A 19,764-nucleotide genomic window follows, 5' to 3' on the forward strand; every position below is an offset into this window, starting at 1 on the left:
AGCAGAAAGTGAAAAAACAAGAAAGCTGACACTTTACATGCATGAAGGAGCCAAAGGAGGGATTGATAGATTGCTTTGGGGGCGAGTATTCTGTCATGTTCTGAAAGGTTTGGGTCATCCCAGGTAGAGTCAGGGGCAGGACTCAGACAAGAATAACCCTGGCTATGAGGGAAGAAGTTGGTTTTTCTGGACAGTGTTCCTGTATGTGGTTGAAAGGTGTCTTTGCCTAAAAGAAGATGATTTGGCTGGATTGTGCCCTAAAGATTGCCAAGCATTGTTCATCTCTAGAACTTTGGCCTTTAGTAACAACAAAAGAATACTCCTAATATAAAGGACAGTTCAGTTCAGTTCAGTTCAGTCGCTCAGTCCTGTCTGACTCTTTGCGACCCCATGAATCGCAGCATGCCATGCCTCCCGGTCCATCGCCAACTCCCGGAGTTCACTCAGACTCACATCCATCGATTCAGTGATGCCATCCAGCCATCTCATCCTCTGTTGTCCCCTTCTCCTCCTGCCCCAAATCCCTCACAGCCTCAGAGTCTTTTCCAATGAGTCAATTCTTCGCATGAGGTGGCCAAAGTACCGGAGTTTCAGCTTTAGCATCATCCCGTCCAAAGAAATCCCAGGGCTGATCTCCTTCAGAATGGACTGGATGGGTCCCCTTGCAGTCCAAGGGGCTCTCAAGAGTTTTCTCCAACACCACAGTTCAAAAGCATCAATGCTTCCATGCTCAGCCTTCTTCACGGTCCAACTCTCACATCCATACATGACCACTGGAAAACCATAGCCTTGACTAGATGGACCTTTGTTGGCAAAGTAATGTCTCTGCTTTTCAATATGCTATTTAGGTTGGTCATAACTTTCCTTCCAAGGAGTAAGCGTCTTTTAATTTCATGGCTGCAATCACCATCTGCAGTGATTTTGGACCCCCCAAAAATAAAGTCTGACACTGTTTCCACTGTTTCCCCATCTATTTCCCATGAAGTGATGGGACCGGATGCCATGATCTTCGTTTTCTGAATGTTGAGTTTTAAGCCAATTTTTTCACTCTCTTCTTTCACCATCATCAAGAGGCTTTTGAGTTCCTCTTCACTTTCTGCCATAAGTGTGGAGTCATCCGCATATCTGAGGTTATTGATATTTCTCCCGACAATCTTGATGCCAGCTTGTGCTTCTTCCAGCCCAGCATTTCTCATGATGGACTCTGCATGTAAGTTAAATAAGCAGGACGACAATATACAGCCTTGCCATAGTCCTTTTCCTATTTGGAACCAGTCTGTTGTTCCATGTCCAGTTCTAACTGTTGCTTCCTGACCTGTATATAAATTTCTCAAGAAGCAGGTGAGGTGGTCTGGTATTCCCATCTCTTTCAGAATTTTCCACAGTTTACTGTGATCCACACAGTCAAAGGCTTTGGCATAGTCAATAAAGCAGAAATAGATGTTTTTCTGGAACTCTCTGCTTTTTCCATGATCCAGTGGATGTTGGAAATTTGATCTCTGGTTCCTCTGCCTTTTATAAAACCAGCTTGAACATCTGGAAGTTCACGGTTCACGTATTGCTGAAGCCTGGCTTGGAGAATGTTGAGCATTACTTTACCAGCATGTGAGATGAGTGCAATTCTGTGGTAGTTTGAACATTCTTTGGCATTGCCTTTCTCTGGGATTGGAATGAAGGCTGACCTTTTCCAGTCCTGTGGCCACTGCTGAGTTTTCCAAATTTGCTGGCATACTGACTGCAGCACTTTCACAGCATCATCTTTCAGGATTTGAAATAGCTCAACTGGAATTCCATCACCTCCACTAGCTTTGTTCGTAGTGATGCTTTCTAAGGCCCACTTGACTTTACATTCCAGGATGTCTGGCTCTAGGTGAGTGATCACACCATCATGATTATCTGGGTCATGAAGATCTTTTTTATACAGTTCTTCTGTGTATTTTTGCCACCTCTTCTTAATATCTTCTGCTTCTGTTAGGTCTATACCATTTCTGTCCTTTATCAAGCCCATCTTTGCATGAAATGTTCCCTTGGTATTTCTAATTTTCTTGAAAAGACTTCTAGTCTTTCCCATTCTGTTGTTTTCCTTGATTTCCTTGAATTGATTGCTGAGGAAGGCTTTCTTATCTCTTCTTGCTATTCTTTGGAACTCTGCATTCAGATGTTTATATGTTTCCTTTTCTCCTTTGATTTTCACTTCTCTTCTTTTCACAGCTATTTGTAAGGCCCCCCCAGACAGCCATTTTGCTTTTTTGCATTTCTTTTCCATGGCGATGGTCTTGATCCCTGTCTCCTGTACAATGTCACAAACTCAGTCCATAGTTTATCAAGCCTTCTATCTATCAGATCTAGTCCCTTAAATCTATTTCTCACTTCCACTGTATAATCATAAGGGATTTCATTTAGGTCATACCTGAATGACCTAGTGGTTTTCCCTACTTTCTTCAATTTCAGTCTGAATTTGGCAATAAGGAGTTCATGATCTGAGCCACAGTTTGCTCCTGGAATTGTTTTTGCTGACTGTATAGAGCTTTTCCATCTTTGGCTGCAAAGAATATAATCAATCTGATTTCAGTGTTGACCATCCAGTGATGTCCATGTGTAGATTCTTCTCTTGTGGCTGCGGTGAGGAGCAGTGGGTGCGCAGGTGCAGGAGGGCCTAGAGAATCTATTCCATGTTCAAGGTCAGAAGGGGCAGCAGTGAGGAGATACCCATCATCCAAGGTAAGGAGCAGCGGCTGCACTTTGCTGGAGCAGGCTTAAAGAGATACCCCACGCCCAATTAAGAGAAAACCAAGTAAGACAGTAGGTGTTGTAAGAAGGCATCAGAGGGCAGACACACTGAAACCATACTTACAGAAAACTAGTCAATCTAATCACACTAAGACCACAGCCTTGTTTAACTCAGTGAAACTAAGCCATGCCCGTGGGGCAACCCAAGACAGACAGGTCATGGTGGAGCGATTTGACAGAATGTGGTCCACTGGAGAAGGGAATGGCAAACCACTTCAGTATTCTTGCCTTGAGAACCCGATGAACTGTATGAAATGGCAAAATGATAGGATACTGAAAGAGGAACTCCCCAGGTCAGTAGGGGCCCAATATGCTACTGGAGATCAGTGGAGAAATAACTCCAGAAAGAATGAAGGGATGGAGCCAAAGCAAAAACAATACCCAGTTGTGGATGTGACTGGTGATAGAAGTAAGATCCGATGCTGTAAAGAGCAATATTACATAGGAACCTGGAATGTCAGGTCAATGAATCAAGGCAAATTGGAAGTGGTCAAACAGGAGATGGCAAGAGTGAAGGTTGACATTCTAGGAATCAGCAAACTAAAATGGACTGGAATGGGTGAATTTAACTCAGACGACCATTATATCTACTGCTGCGGGCAGGAATCCCTCAGAAGAAATGGAGTAGCCATCATGGTCAACAAAAGAGTCCAAAAGGCAGTACTTGGATGCAGTCTCAAAAACGACAGGAAAACCATTCAATATCACAGTAATCCAAGTCTATGCTCCAACTAGTAATGCTGAAGAAGCTGAAGTTGAATGGTTCTATGAAGACCTACAAGACGTTTTAGAACTAACACCCAAAAAAGATGTCCTTTTCATTATAGGTGACTGGAATGCAAAAGTAGGAAGTCAAGAAACACCTGGAGTAACAGGCAAATTTGGCCTTGGAATACAGAATGAAGCAGGGCAAAGATTAACAGAGTTTTGCCAAGAAAATGCACTGGTCATAGCAAACAACCTTTTCCAACAGCACAAGAGAAGACTCTACACATGGACATCACCAGATGGTCAACACCGAAATCAGATTGATTATATAAAGGACAATTTCAGAAAAAAGAGGAGAGAGGAGAAAATGGAAATAAAAGGGAATATGAGATATTTGCTCTTAGGATATTAAAAAAAAACTTATATATTTGTGTCCTTAAAAATAAAATGTTCTAACAGCATTTCATCCTTCACTACCCAAGTACTAGACTCACTTTCCCTTTGCTGCTTTTCCTTCCTTCTGTCTTTCTCTTCCTTCTCTTTTTTTCATGCCCCTTTTCCTTCTACCTTTTGATTTCCCATTTTCTTTACCAGGAATTACTGCTAAAGCCCGAAAGATGCTGCAACACCAGCCCAGCAACTTCACTGGCTTCCTAGGAGAGCCAGTAAAGAGATTGGCCTTCATCCCAGGTTGTTTGGAGGCTGTTGAACAAGCTGAGCATCCCTAATCCAGTCACATTGCTCCAGTCTCAGTAGAGACTCAGTCTATTTGGAGAATTTTATAATTTAGGGACCTACTAAGGCCTGTTTTTGGAGAAGGAAATGGCAACCCACTCCAGTACTCTTGCCTGGAGAATCACAGGGATGGGGGAGCCTGGTAGGCTGCCATCTATGGGGTCACACAGAGTCGGACACGACTGAAGCGACTTAGCAGATGCAGCAGCAGCAGGGCATGTTTGTAAGGCCAAATAATTAATGACAAGTATAGTTACTCTAAAAGGAAGAGAGAATGGTATCTCACTTATCAGATAAATGTGTTTTTGAATCCAGCTTTCTGATCTACTCTGTGTCTATGTGACCAGTTGGACAATCGTCCAGAGGCCTCAGTAGTGGGCAGATGCATACCAGTATTTCTTCCATTCAAGTTCAGAGTGTTTATGATACATGGGTTTCCTGTGGGTCAGCTAGTAGGCAGCTCACTGTGGGCTGCTTAATTTTCTCCAGATGGTGCTTGCAGAATGAGGGAATCAGTGAGGCTGTGGTGACTACTGCAGGTGGGGAGCTGTGGTTCCAGAACATTTCCCCTGATTACAAAGGAAACTATGAATTTGGGGATCCCCAACTCTGAATGTCCTGGAAAATCACAAGGATACCCCACAAGGGAAACGCTTGTCAGTCAGGGGGATTTCAGATCAGTCTGTCTGAACCAAGAGAAGGCTTCAACAGCACCATGTAAGTCAGTGATGTCAGAACCTTCCCATTTCATTACCATCTACCTTGTTTGAATATGGCCCAAGGAAGAAGATCCAGAGAGGGAGAGAGAAGGAACCTTGCAAAAATGGACACATCCACATTTCCTGGTAGGTTCCCTGGGCCTCAGCAGGGGAGAGGGAAACATTGAATAGGCTGAATATGAGATGGAGCTGACCCTTGACTGACCTGGACTTGTGAAACCCAGAGTGATAGAATGTATGGAATGGCTGCAAGGTGATGCTAGAAATGAGGATGCAGTGGAGTGTGGGTGACGACAGCCACTGCAGGAGGATGAGCCAGTTCACCTTTGTATCTGCTATGGTCTCAGTCTTTGTGTCCCCCAGAAATTTCATATGATGAAATCCTGATTCTCATGGTTATGGTAATCCTAGGTTGGGCCTTTGTGTGGTGATGGAGTTGTAAGGATGGAGTCTCTTCAATGAGATGAGTGCTTTTATATATAAGAGACACACAGAGCTCCCGAGCCCTCCCCTGTGTGAGGATACCCTAAGAAGTGAGTGACCAGAATGGACCCTGCATGACCACGCTGTGGAAATCCATTTCCATTGTTTTTAAGCCTCTGATATTTTGTTATGGCAACCCAGAAGAACTAATACAGCATCCTAACAATCTTTAGACAGTTCAGTAAAGCTCATGCTATTTATACAAAGGTGCAAAGCACTTATATTTTCTGGTGTAACACTGTGATAGTTGGCTGACAGTTCATGGCTGGGTTTCATAAAGAATCCTGAGAATTCAGTCTTCTTGGTAGCATGACCAGAACCATGAACAATTGTCTAATTCTTTGATTCTAATAACATGACCCAGCATAACTGGCTGTGATTCTTACGTAATCTCTTAATGATCTTCTTTGTAATGCCAGCTTCTGTTATTTGTGCCTAATTTTAGTAGGAGCTTCATTCTCTGAATTGTAGGGGTAGATTTTCTTTTGATTTTCTATTAAGTGAAAATAAGAAATGTTGACAAATTGCCCTCATAGAGTTTGACATCTCTACAGAGTCTGTGTTTATTTTTTTAAGAGGAGACCCATTTCACAGAACATGCATTAAAACGCTGTAAATTTCAAATAAGCTTGCTATGGGATAGATGATTCTGATAATCTCAGACCTGGATGGCATGGATGTGGATTTAGCACTAGGTGTTGATCATTCGGCGTGCCAGGATCTTGGTGTAAATGTCAATTTCAAGTGTGTCCCTGTGCAGGCAGTGGAACAGGCTATAAAATGCAGAATGGCGCACATCTTCATCGCTGGACAACAGGGATGGGAGTCCCGACCAGTAAATATTATTCTCCAACATCTTCCGCATTACTGGAATAATAATCTGAATACCCAAAAGATAATGAGTTCTTATGTGCTTTATGAGGATTCGTTTTGTTCCTTCTAATTATCAAATTAAGATCTGGGGAAGACATATGAATATAAAACTATCTAGATATGGATTTTGGAGCCAGCCTATGAGAAAACTACTATGAATCTAAAAAGTAGAAACATAACTCGAGTTTAGTTTTACCTTTCTCTTTTCTTCCTTCTTACTCTCATCCTTTGATTTGATGAGAACAGAGAAAGAAGACAAGTGGAACTTCAATAGCATATCTCCTGGATTACTTTGAAGAAAATTCTGATCTTGGAAATTCTGTTCTCTAGTTCTCATACTCTTGAAAATATTTCAACCACCAGTGCCCAGGAAGAGGCAAGCTTTTGATGGAATTGTGTGCAATTCAGGGAAGACTGCACATGTCAAAAATTGCAGTGAAATTCTGATTCCTTTACAGTAGAATCTATCACTATGAATGACTAGGCTCCTGCTTTATGTAGTAGCAGTCTAGAATATACTAGTCATGAACTTTTTCTTGCAAAATGAGATATTTTAAAACACCTTATGCATTACAGAGGTGACCTCTTTCATTCATGAACAAAGCAAGAAAGCCCTCTGCAGGATGCTCACCTGGCAGAATTGCCTCTCTATGAATGCTTGAAGTTCTTCTACTTTTTTCACGTTCTCTTTGGCATTTGATAGGATAGTGTCTGAGACTTCGATCATACCCCGCATGTCAGTGACTAGATGATTCAGAGGTCTATGCCAGGAGTACAGTAACATGAGTATCCACTTACTAAGGTCTTCATTCTAAGCAACCAGAAGAAACATTCTCATTAAAATAATCATAATTAAGTGGTTTTGGTAACATGTGATCTTTGCTTAGAGCAGCTGACCTAAAAAACTTTTGGTTATTCCTATGTGTATGCAGAGATTTTAGAGGGTAGTGAAAGTTAGAAAAGTATAAAATGTAAGCTATTAGTTCACACTTTGCTGAATTATTAAAAATCTAGGCTATGCTAGGAACTAATTCTTCTGATGCATTCTAATGTATACCATGAAGAATTTTCTTTTGTCCCCTGAAATTCTACCACCACTCGGTGAGTTCTTTTATGTTGTGTATTTTCTCGAGAGAAATCTAAGTATTTACGCAAGTCAGTATGTGCTGCAGTGCCTGACCCAGGAAAGAGGGATTCCACCTGTGCCCACATCATTGACACCCAGTGATTCATTCGTATTAATGAATCAGGTGGGTCCTCCATATTGATTTTTTATTGGTAATTGTTTTATGATATTACAACAAAGAGACAAGGAAGAAGACATGACATTCCTAAACAGGCTTCTCTCCTCAGCTGATCCCAACACCAGCCCCCTGCTGATATCAGAACAGTCTGTTTTGTTGACATGTGTCCGGGCAGAAAATGGCATAGCGTTGTCTTTAGTAACAGCATCAGTGGGATTCACAATGGAGGGTTTTTCCCCCTACTTCACTACTATTACCAGAATTCAGCATGAAAATCCTGGGGGCTGAAAATTTCTAGTTAATATGCTTGATTTCTTTACAGTCATGAACTGTTTTACTGGTAAAGAACAGAGAACTGAATAGGATTAAATATAGTTATGCACCTAAGGTGCTGAGTAAAATGTAAGACCATGTAGTGAACTCTCAATAAACTTTAAATTTAAGATTATTGAAAAATCCCTCCTCTTTTTTCTCTTTGACTTTTTCCTTTACTTGATCATCTTCTTTATTAATAAGCTTAACAGAGGAAAAGAATGCTGGTATCATTAAGAAAGTTGTAGAGAGAGAAGTTAGTATTTTAAGGGGGGATGCATGTGAAAATATTTTAAATAGTGTTAGGACGAAGGATAATGCAGGAAATCAGAAAGGAGGGATCATAAGGGTAAAAATTTGGAGCTGCCATATGATTGAGGCTTGATATGTAAACTGTGCTGTGCTCAGAACAGATGCAATTGTGGCCATGAAAAGCAAGGCAATATGTTATAGGCCATTGTAGGGGAGACTTACAAATTAAGAATAAAAGGTGATGGAGGATTCATTGAGAATGACGAATGAAGGAGGTGTCAGAGAAGTAGAAGCAGTATCAGGAGAGCCTTGAAAGGCAGATGCGAGAGCTCGGGTGGTGCAATATAGCATTCCCAAGTAGCACTCACTAGTAACAGGGAGCACTCAAAACTGGAGTGTGTTTCTTACATATTCATGAATTTTGCAATCTTATATTTTACTCATGGAAGTTCCCATTCATTTCCTGTTTTTGTACAGTACAATAGCTGCAATCCTGTGTCTAATCCATTGGTTGAACTAAAGTTGTCTGCATGGACAATTTATGGATCTGTTATTTATCTTGCTACTACAGATCTTTAGTCATCCCTTGATTTTGCTCATGCTTCATCAACTGCATAATATAATTTCCTTCAATTATCTTAACAGAGGAAAAGAATGCTGGTATCATTAAGAAAGTTGTAGAGAGAGAAGTTAGTATTTTAAGGGGGGATGCATGTGAAAATATTTTAAATAGTGTTAGGACGAAGGATAATGCAGGAAATCAGAAAGGAGGGATCATAAGGGTAAAAATTTGGAGCTGCCATATGATTGAGGCTTGATATGTAAACTGTGCTGTGCTCAGAACAGATGCAATTGTGGCCATGAAAAGCAAGGCAATATGTTATAGGCCATTGTAGGGGAGACTTACAAATTAAGAATAAAAGGTGATGGAGGATTCATTGAGAATGACGAATGAAGGAGGTGTCAGAGAAGTAGAAGCAGTATCAGGAGAGCCTTGAAAGGCAGATGCGAGAGCTCGGGTGGTGCAATATAGCATTCCCAAGTAGCACTCACTAGTAACAGGGAGCACTCAAAACTGGAGTGTGTTTCTTACATATTCATGAATTTTGCAATCTTATATTTTACTCATGGAAGTTCCCATTCATTTCCTGTTTTTGTACAGTACAATAGCTGCAATCCTGTGTCTAATCCATTGGTTGAACTAAAGTTGTCTGCATGGACAATTTATGGATCTGTTATTTATCTTGCTACTACAGATCTTTAGTCATCCCTTGATTTTGCTCATGCTTCATCAACTGCATAATATAATTTCCTTCAATTGCTTATGGTTCCTCCACCTTTTTCTGCATGTACAGTTACCATTACCTCTTATAATCTGAAGCCTGGTAACCTACAACTGTCTCATATGATCTTGTGAAAAACCCAGGTGAAAGACTCACGTCTATCTTTTCGGCTTTGTCCATGTCTTCGGTAGTATGGAGGGAATTGGTATGGCAGCTCTTGGTGGCAGTGAGATAGTACAGTTTGCCCTGGGCATACTTTTCATCCTGAAAGTGATCAGGCAATTAGTTAGGGTTTTGGGGTATTAAATAGATGAACCCACTACCAAAACATTAACATGTTTGACAGTCCTGTAATTTTCTTAACGGGGGGCATCACAAAATTTGAAAGTCATTCTTTTCCTACTTTTTCTATATGTTGTCTCTATAAAATGATTTTACATGTAAATTTTCTAAGTTCAACCTTTTCCCTTCTCTATTTTATTATTATTATTATTTATTTTTTAGTATTTGAACCATATATAGCACTTTTGTACCAATACTTGATGCTTCCCAGGTGAAGGTAGTAGTAAACAACATTCCTGCCAGTGCAGGAGATATAAGAAGACTCAGGTTTGATTGCTAGCTGAGGAGCATCCCTTGCAAGAGTGTACAGCAGCCTACTCCAGTATTCTTGCCTGGCAAACCCATTGGACTGAGGAGCCTGTTGGGCTACAGTCAGTAGGGTTGCAAAGAGGTGGACACAACTGAAGTGACTTAGAATGCATGCATGCACCTCTTTTTAACCATTTAATCTCTTGTTTACTGTGGGTTAGAGCCAATATATTCCCTTGCAAGGAGTAATAAGTTATGACTCTGACTTATCTCTGATCCGCACACCAAGAAGCTTAGTGTTCATCCCAGGTGCAGAATACAGTGTTGTTTATGGGGACAAAATGGTACGGCAGAAAAACGTGGCATAAAGCTATAGGAAATAGTAAGCATGGATAGAATAATAAGAGTAGAGAAATCTAGCTAACACATTGATAGAGAAAAACTAATCTTTAGAGAAGCTTATGAACATTTCAAGAGATTACTTGGAAGAGTTGGGGGAAAAATGGACAGTCAAAAATGGAGGATGAAGCAAAAACTAGTGTGTAAAAAGAACTACGTGAATTTAATAGAAACCTTTAGCACAGCCTTTTATTAGCTGTCTGCTCTAATGTGTGCTCCTTGATTGACCTAAAAGAATTAACATACAACTTTCAAAGACCTTCATCAAAAAGAGAATAATTGTTTCCAATTGTAAACTCCCCTTCTATTGTAGTTCAAAACCTATACGCTGCAAATCTTAAAACAATAATTTGTAGCATTAAAAAAACTACCAGTATTTGTTTTTGTGACCAACATTCAGCTTTGTTTAATATGTTCCATCCACCAAGTTCACTGCAGAGCAGTTTTCATTCGTCGGCTATTTACTCTGAGCCTGGAGAAAAAAGCCCAGAGAGACACTGAAGCACCAGAAAATCAACATGCTTCCTTTTCCCCAGTCCCACCTAAAAGTGCTTTATGTCAGGTAGTATTATGGACTAAATGTGTATTCTTCAAATTCATGTGTTTGAGTCCTAACTGCCAAAGTACTGTGTTTTGAAAAGGGTTCTGACTTTTTGGGATCCCATAGACTGTAGCCCACCAGACTCCTCTGTCCATGGGATTGCTCAGGCAAGAATACTGGAGTGACTTGCCGCTCCCTTCTCCAGGGAATCTTCCAGACCCAGGGATAGAACCCAGGTCTCTTTCTCACATTGAGAGCAGATTCTTTACCATCTGAGCAACCACAGACGCCCATTAAGGTTAAATGAGCTCTTAGGGTGGAACACTGACCCAATAGGTTTAGTGTCTTCATGAAGTGAAACACCAGAGAATTACCTCTGTGTCTCTTTGTCTTTTCCTCTATCTCTCTTCCCCACCCACCACCCTGTCTGAGGATGCACCAAGAATCTAGCCTGGGAAAAAAGAGTTCTTACCAGAACCTCACCTTGCTAGCACCCTGATCTGGAACTTCTAGACCCAAGAACTGTGAGGAAATAAATTTCTGTTGTTTATTCCACTGAGTGTATTGTATTCTTTTATGGCAGTCCTGGCTGACAAATACAAAATCATTTATTTTGGAAATTTACAAAAGAAAATGAATGAAAGGAAATTGAAAAAGTTATTGCACTTCTAGGAATCTTTGAGATTTCACAAAAAGGATCCTTTATTCGTATTCCACATCTTATGAGCTGATGGCTTCTTTGACCTAGACACTGTGTTATTTGAAGTTTGGCTGATGCAGCCTTCTTGTTGAAAGGACAGTATAGCCCAGTCACTTACGCGAAGGTTCCATCTGGAATCCTGGCAGGTTAGAGTCCATGGGGTCACAAGAGTTAGACAGGACTAGCAACTAAACCACCAACACCACAGTACTTACAAACTCATTCAACATTATTCTGGAATGCTTAAGGATGCTTTGGGACAGCAAGGTGGCATTGAGAAACAGTTCTCTAAGTAAATCCAGGGGGATGTCAGACACGTCAGGACAGCAGGACGGGCATGAGTTGCCTTGGCACAGGAGCAGATTTGACATGACCAGCAGCAGCAGCAGGCAGGACCCTATTTAAATAAAAACATGAACCATTCTGAGATGATCTAGTCACCTGAGGTTATCAAATCCATCCTGTGGAGGGAAGCCTTCTCTTTCCCAGTTGCTCTGAGCAGGAGTTGGTGCTGTAGTACCTGGGGTAGGGAAGAAGGAGTGCCTTCTGTGTAAATTTACATGGATGATGGTATTTGCACGGATAGATAGTGGGAGAAGTAGGTTACTCCCTGAATTTTTGTATTGCTCTCAGAAGTACTTCTGTGCTCTGCCAACATTTGGAACTTAATTCTGAGCCAGAGTGTTTAGGCCATTCTTTTAACACAGTTTAATGTTCGGACTCTGCAGACTCTGGCAGGGAGGCCCTCAAGGAGTTTGTAATTTTTTCACTCTGCATTGACTAACGCTTGCATTTTAGACACTGAAATGACAAGAAAAGTCCAGTTGATCTGTGTGGTTTACCATCACGCTGGGGTAAGAGTAAACACATGACTGACTGATCGCTACTGTTGAGTAAAAAGAGAATACCAAGAGAATAAGGATACTGTACCTTGGATCTGCTCACTCACCTTAGTAACCCCATGCATGTCTTTGATACTTTCCCCAAAGCTTTAGAACATCTTAAAATTTGTGTTTCACAGTAACCCTGTGGGATAGCTTTTAATCTCACCATGATCATCAATTTATGTTAATGAAGATGCAATGACTTGGAGAGGGCAAGTAATTTTCCCCAGGTCCCATTATTAGCAGATGCAGGTGACTGGGCACCAGTACATCTGTTCACTTCCTGATGTCACATCACACATGCCTGTGGCTCTCGGTCTGCATGTGTGTAACCAGGAGCCACAGCAGGATCTATGATGACTCTGCTTAATGAGAAAAATATTTTGTCTTTGACTGCAAAACAGCAGTGACCCTAGAACATTGGTTTTATCCATTTGTTCTGCTCTGTCTATAAAACACCCACTGTTAAAGTCTTTGAAAATTATCAGTGTGGGGGCCTGGTTCTCCTGGCTAGCCTTTCTTCTAGGTACCTTGACAGCTCTTCTACTTTTATGCATCTTTAATCCTCTCATTACGTTTGTTTCTTCGAGAAAATAGCAAATAAATCTCCAAATGATAATACAAGAATATTACCTGGTCAGCACCCAAGACAACATCATTGGCTCTGGGAACAAGGCCTGCCCTTTCCTGACTTTGACTTTTTAGGGACAAAATTTATCTGTCTGGTCGGGAGTACATCCTGACAACCCATGGTGCTTAGTTTTTGAACCATCTCCAAACATCTCCTCTTTGATGGTAGAACTAGACCTTCATGTTTCAATGATGTGTTGTAAAATTTCAGATATTATTCATGGCCCCTACCTTTGACCAACAGAAGCATAAAATCACAGACTCTTGCAAGCGTGATTTTAATATTACTTTTCCTGTTCATCCATCAAAGTAAGCATAATTTAAGACTGAAGTGAGCAAGAACTGAGTTTGGACAAGAGAACTGGTAAAATAGGGATTATATCCTCCTGAATGAGATCTTAACATGATTCTTTTTCCAATTTACCAGAAAAATGGTGACATAATTAATGATAAGATATCAACATTTACTAGGTTTTTGTGCTCCTAGTTTAAAGGGGCATGGTACCTAAGAATAAAATGGTTATTTAAAATTAGGTGATAAAAATAAAAGTAGTTCTCAAAAGGAAGACATATAAGTTGGAAAAATTTGAAACTATATCTTTTATCAACTAAAGAGCTTATTGTGACAGCCAAGGAGAATAATAGCTTGTATAACATAGACGAATTTGTGTGCATATATTTCTGTGCATGTATACATGTGTTATGCCTAAATATATGCTTAATTCCTTCATGGAACTTTGGACCTTATAAAATTCGATTTTATAAGAGATGGTAAATATAGCAGAATACCCTAATTCCTAATGTAATTGGTCATTTACTTGTAGGTGACTATGTGGTTTGTTTTTCTGTTAAATTGTTATTCGTGCGTTTGCTTTGGTAGCACATATATTAATAAATTGGAGATTAGCATGGCCCCTGCCCAAGGATGACACACACATTTCTGAAGCCTTCCATATTTTTCTGTAACAGCTTCAAGGGGTGGGACGGGAAGGAAGGTGGGAATGAGGTTCAACAGCGGGGGGACACAGGTATCCCTATGGCTGATTCATGCTGATGTTTGGCCGAAAGCAGTACAGTATTGTAAAGCAATTTCCCTTCAATTAAACATCAAGAAATTCAATTATTAAAACTGTTATTGGGGATCATATAACAGGTTCACATATCCATTGTATGACTAAAGAGGGTCTGACTAGAAAATGATGGTGTCAATTATCATCGGTTAGTGATTCATTAACTTTATAGTTGAATGAGAAATGTAAACTGACAAACACTACTGTCTGTGATTCAGTGCAATAGCAAGCTATAATCCTTGCTGCGTTCGCTTTTTGCTGGTATAGTGCCCAAACTTTGAAACTGAGGCTGTTCCCAGAAGCGCACAGTCGTGAGTCCTGCCCAGGGTTTTTGTTCCTGATGCTGGAGGCTTCCGTTCGCTGGTCACTAAGGCTGAAATTTTCTCTGCTGAGCATTCTCTGGGTCTATCACGTGCACACGTTTTTATATTTTGGTTTTCTAATTTGATTCTCTTATTCTTTTGAACAGACTACGAAGTCCCTTTACAATTTATTTTTCAGACCCTTTTGTGCTTTGATCTTCATGATGCTCATTAGTGTATTTCCTTCCATGTCTACCTCTCTGAGTAGTTTTCAGCATCTACATAAACCCTACCCTATTCTCTTACTGTCTGGATTTTGGCGTTTAGCATCAGCATATTTTTATGAACTTCATTTTCCTTCTGGTGCAGTTTTTGGTACACAGTTTAAGCTGGTTGGCTCACGTCTGGCTTGTTCATGTTGTCTCCAAATAATTACAGAACTCTGCTTTCTTTCTAGGCAACACTGCCCCTTGTTCTGATACGATTACTAATTTTCTGTGATTTCACTGCCTGCCCCACAAGCTTTGTCTTTCTCAACCTACTATAACTTGAGTACTATGCGCTCTATGTTGTTATTACTATTTTAAATCAATATCTACTAGTATAGCAGAGAATTAAAGGGAATAAAATTGCAATAGCATTAGTAATAATACATTCCCCCAAAATAAAATCCAGTAATGCTCCCAGTTTTAAATTACTTTCTATGCATGTATTGTTGAGGTCCCTTACTCATTTTTCCATACTAGGTGTTTCAATTTTGAAATAGAATGTAGAAAACAATGGACTGGAAAATTATGAAAATCACATTGGATTTTAGATGCCTCAAGGTTAAGTATGTAATTATTAGTTTGTTATAGTTAATAAGGCTATTCTGAGCACATATAGCTCAGTGTTCAGTGATTGCTATTGGGTAAAGGATGTATACTGTGAACTGCATCACCAAACAGATGACTGGAGATAAAGAAAGCAATGCCAGGAAGACACAGGCTTTTGTTCTGGAAGGAAAAACTTACAGGGTCTGTCATCTACAGTCTACTCTTCAGATTTTTCAAAACACTTACTCTTCCTTTGCTCATTTAATAATTTGGGTTGTTTGATTTCTTTCAATAATGAGTTGCATGAGTCTCTTATATATACTTGGATACTAAGCCCTTACCAAATAGGTGATTTACAAATTTTTTTTTCGTTCCATAGGTTGTCATTTCATTTTACTGATGGCTTCTTTTACTATGCAGAAGGTTTTGAGTTTGATGTGATCTCACTAGTTTATTTTTGCAGTTCTTGCCTTTGCTTTTGATGACTGAGTTGTTTGAGCTGCTTGTAGTTTGGAAAGCAATCCTTTATCAGTTGTTTTATTTGCTATTATCTTCTTCCATTCTTACCAAAAGACACAGACTGGCTGAATGGATACAAAAACAAGACCCATATATATGCTGTCTACAAGAGACCCACTTCAGTCCTAGAGACACGTACAGACTGAAAGTGAGTGGATGGAAAAAGATATTCCATGCAAATGGAAATCAAAAGAAAGCCAGATTGTCAATTGTCATATCAGAAAAAATAGACCTTAAAATAAAAACTATTATAAGAGATAAAGAAGAACACTACCAAATGATCAAGGGATCAGTCCAAGAAAAAGACAACAATTTTAACTATGTGCCCTACATAAGAGCACCTCAATACATAAGGTAAACACTAACTGACACAAAAGGAGAAATTGACAGTAACACAATAATAGTAGGCATGTTAACACCGCACCTACACCAGTGGACAGATCAACACAACAGAAAAGTAATAAGGAAACATAAACCTAGAAGGAAATATTAGAGCAAACAGACCTAATTGATATCTTCAGCACACTCCATCCAAATGCAGAAGAGTATACTTTCTTCTCAAGTGCATATGGAACATTCTCCTCATCTTGGGTCACAAATCAAACCTCAGTAAATTTAAGGAAATTGAAATTGTATCAAGAATTTTCTCTGACTGCAACACTATGACACTGCTACTATTACTGTTGTTAAGTCACTTCAGCCGTGTCTGACTCTGTGCGAGCCCATAGGCAGCAGCCCACCAGGCTCCCCGTCCCTGGGATTCTCCAGGCAAGAACACTGGAGTGGGTTGCCATTTCTTTCTCTAATGCATGAAAGTGAAAGTGAAAGTGAAGTCCCTCAGTTGTGTCTGACTCTTGGCAACCCCATGGACTGCAGCCTACCAGGCTCCTACATCCAGGGGATTTTCCAGGCAAGAGTACTATCATACTAGATATCGATTATAGGAAAAAAAACTTTAAGGAACACAAACCCATGGTGATTAAACAACACATTTCTAAATAGTGAACAGTTTACTGAAGAAATAAGGGAAATCAAAACATTCCTAGAAACAAAGAACAATGAAAACATGATGATCAAAAACCTAGAGGATGGACCAAAGCAGTTCTAAGAGGGAAGTTTATAGTAATACAAATCCTACCTCAAGAAACACATTGAATAGGTGACCTAACTTTACATATCTTTAACTCTTTAAAAATTTCTCTTATCAATGTCTTAATGGTTTTGCATAAAACCTTTCAACACCTGGCTTAAGTTTATTTCTAAGTGTTTTATCTTTTTGTGATGCAATAGTAAATGGAATTGTTTCTTTATTCCACTATCTGATAGTTTGCTGTTGATACATAGGTAGACAACTGAATTTCATATATTGGAATATAGTAAACATAATGTATGCTACATCTTTAAAGAATAGACATTTTTCCCATGAATAAGACATATAGATGATCACAAGGTATATGACAGGATGCTCAGCATCACTAATAATCAAAGGAAATGCAGATCAAAAGCACAAGAGATATCACCTCTTACCTGTTTGAATGGCTAGTACCAAAAATGTAAGAAAGGACAAATGTTATTGAGGATGAGGAGAAAAAGGAGTGCTTATGCACTATTGGTAGGGATGTATACCAGTGCACCTCCATTGGAATCATAGTGTGGAAGTTATTCGAGAAATTTAAAAGAGAACGTTTATGTGATCCATTATCCCACTTCTGGATATACAGTCAAAGGAAATGAAGTCATTGTCTCAAAGAGAGATCTGTATTCCTATGTTCATTGCAGCATTATTCACAGTAGCCTTGTTATAGAAACAATCTTTCAACAGGTGAATGGTGATGTGATATATATAGGTAAATATTATTTAGCCATTAGAATTAGAAATCCTTCCATTTGTGGCAACAAGGATGAAACTGGAGGGCATTACACTAAGTAAACTAAGTCAGAGAAGGACAAATACCATAGGATCTCAACTATAAGGAATTTCCAAAAAAAAAAAAAAAAAAAAGGAACTCAGAGTAGCAAAATGATTGCCAAAGACTGGAGGGTAGGAAAATTGGGAGAGATTTTTAAAGGTTATATATTTTTATGTATAAAAAATTATTAAGATGAAGATCTAAGTTTGAGCTTTGGGTCTAATCATGAGATTGAACAAGCTCTGGGTGTCGGGATATACAGGGAAGCCTGGCGTGCTGCAGTCCCTGGGGTCACACAGAGTGGGACACGACTGAATGACAGACTGAACTGAAGAGAGTGGGAATTACCTGTGTTCTCCTCAAAAAGCAAAAGTTAAATGTGTGTGGTGATGGCAATGTTACTTAATAGAAAAGGAAACTCGTTTCTAATCCATGCACAAATGGGGGTGGACAAGATGACGGAGGGGTAGGTGGAAGTGGGGTACACCTCTCTCCACTGATGCATCAAGAACATCTAAAGACGCAGCAGTTCTCACAGAAGACCAGGTGAATCCTGGCAGGACTCCCTGACTACTGAGAAGGAACATCCGGATCCATACAGAACTTGGTAGGACAAAGGAGAGAAGGGACAAGGAGGAAGGGGAAAGAAGGAGGAGAGCAAGTGGGACCAGCCTGCACCTGGGGGAGAGGGAGCTGAAGCGCAGGGGAGAGATCCCCGCACCCATGGCCGTCCACTGGGACAGGGGAGGCATTTGAAGCAGTTGGGGAGTGAACTCACTAATCTGTCACAGTCTGAACAGAGTGAGAACCACATAGACAAGCCATGCTGCAGCCTTTCATACCTCGGACAGGGTTGTAAGTCCACTGGTGTCCACGGAAACTGGGAGCTGGAGCCATGGGGATTGTAGAACGATCCCAGGGTGAGGACTCCTATTGACCGTGGGGAGTCAGCCAGATGGGATGGGATGGAGGAAATCTGCTGCATGGAATGCTTCTTAAGGAAAGCCATGAGGCGTAAAGGTAGGGTTCTACTGCCTGTGGAGTAGTGCTGTCTCTTTCTCCATGCTGGTACCTGTAGGTTGAGCAATAAAGAAAGACTTCAGTGAGGGTGGTCCTTGAGTGCCTGATGCACTAATCAATGGAGAATTTTGAATGTCTGTATACCCGACCCTACCTAATTCTCCGGAGAAGGCAATGGCAACCCACTTCAGTACTCTTGCCTGGAAAATCCCATGGGCGCAGCAGCCTCGTAGGCTGCAGTCCATGAGGTCCCTGAGGGTCTGACCACCACTGAGCGACTTCACTTTCACTTTTCACTTTCATGCATTGGAGAAGGAAATGGCAACCCACTGCAGTGTTCTTGCCTGGAGAATCCCAGGGACAGGGGAGCCTGGTGGGCTGCCACCTTTGGGGTCATACAGAGTCAGACACAACTGAAGCAACTTAGCAGCAGCAGCAGCAGCAGTCCCTGTGTTGGTATTAATATTTATAAAAATTATTAATGGATGCAGTAGAGAACCAAAAGGACTATAGTTACAACAGTAGTAATAAATTACCCCCAAATTATAATCCATTAATGCTCCCTTTTAAAACTGATTTTCTATCTATATATTATTGAAGTCTCTTAACTCATTTTCCTTACTAGGCAGCTCAATTTTGAAATGAAATATAGAAAACAATGGAGTGGTAAACTCTGGAAATTACCTACCTTTTGATATGCCTCATTAGTAAGGATGCAAATATTAGGATTTTTTTTCCCCAGTGGGGCTATTCTTAGTACATATTATAGCTCACTGTGGGGTGATTAGTATTGACTAAAGAATGTACACATTGAACTGTAATTGTCAAACAAGTGAGTGGAGATGAAGAAAGTAATGCCAGGAAGGCACAGGCTTTTATTGTTCTAGACGGAAAACCTTGCTGTGTCTCTCATCTACAGTATAATCTTCAGATTTATTGAAACTCTTACTTTCCTTACACTCCATTAAAAATTTGGATTATTTG

The 19,764-nt window shown here is 40.2% G+C and overlaps 1 protein-coding gene and 1 pseudogene across 1 annotated transcript; one reads left to right on the forward strand and one right to left on the reverse strand.

Moving 5' to 3' along the window:
• Positions 1-6,126: 6,126 nt before the first annotated feature.
• Positions 6,127-18,657, reverse strand: LOC147347623 (placental prolactin-related protein 3-like). Its single transcript, XM_086370799.1, has 5 exons — positions 18,603-18,657; positions 11,846-12,027; positions 9,556-9,663; positions 6,940-7,119; positions 6,127-6,315 (listed from the first exon to the last, which is right to left on the reverse strand). Exons 1-5 carry the CDS (start codon positions 18,655-18,657, stop codon positions 6,127-6,129), a joined length of 714 nt encoding a protein of 237 aa, XP_086226925.1.
• Positions 14,013-14,104, forward strand: LOC147347624 (U6 spliceosomal RNA; annotated as a pseudogene).
• Positions 18,658-19,764: the final 1,107 nt, after the last annotated feature.

The sequence above is a fragment of the Bos grunniens genome, chromosome 23 (assembly GCF_055505025.1).
Source record: "Bos grunniens cultivar Pamir isolate PY7600 chromosome 23, Bosgru_T2T1.0, whole genome shotgun sequence".
Classification (NCBI taxonomy): Eukaryota; Metazoa; Chordata; class Mammalia; order Artiodactyla; family Bovidae; genus Bos; species Bos grunniens.

What these genes read in the sequence shown, in the direction of transcription:
- LOC147347623 (XM_086370799.1), bottom strand. Translation starts at nt 18,657, where the DNA reads ATGGCTCCAGCTCCCAGTTTCCGTGGACACCAGTGGACTTACAACCCT. An exon ending in GAATAATGTTGAATGAGTTT is followed by an intron (nt 9,664 to 11,845) that starts GTAAGTACTGTG and finishes GATCACTTTCAG; the next exon opens with GATGAAAAGTATGCCCAGGG. An exon ending in TAGAGAGGCAATTCTGCCAG is followed by an intron (nt 6,316 to 6,939) that starts GTGAGCATCCTG and finishes TTGGGTATTCAG; the next exon opens with ATTATTATTCCAGTAATGCG.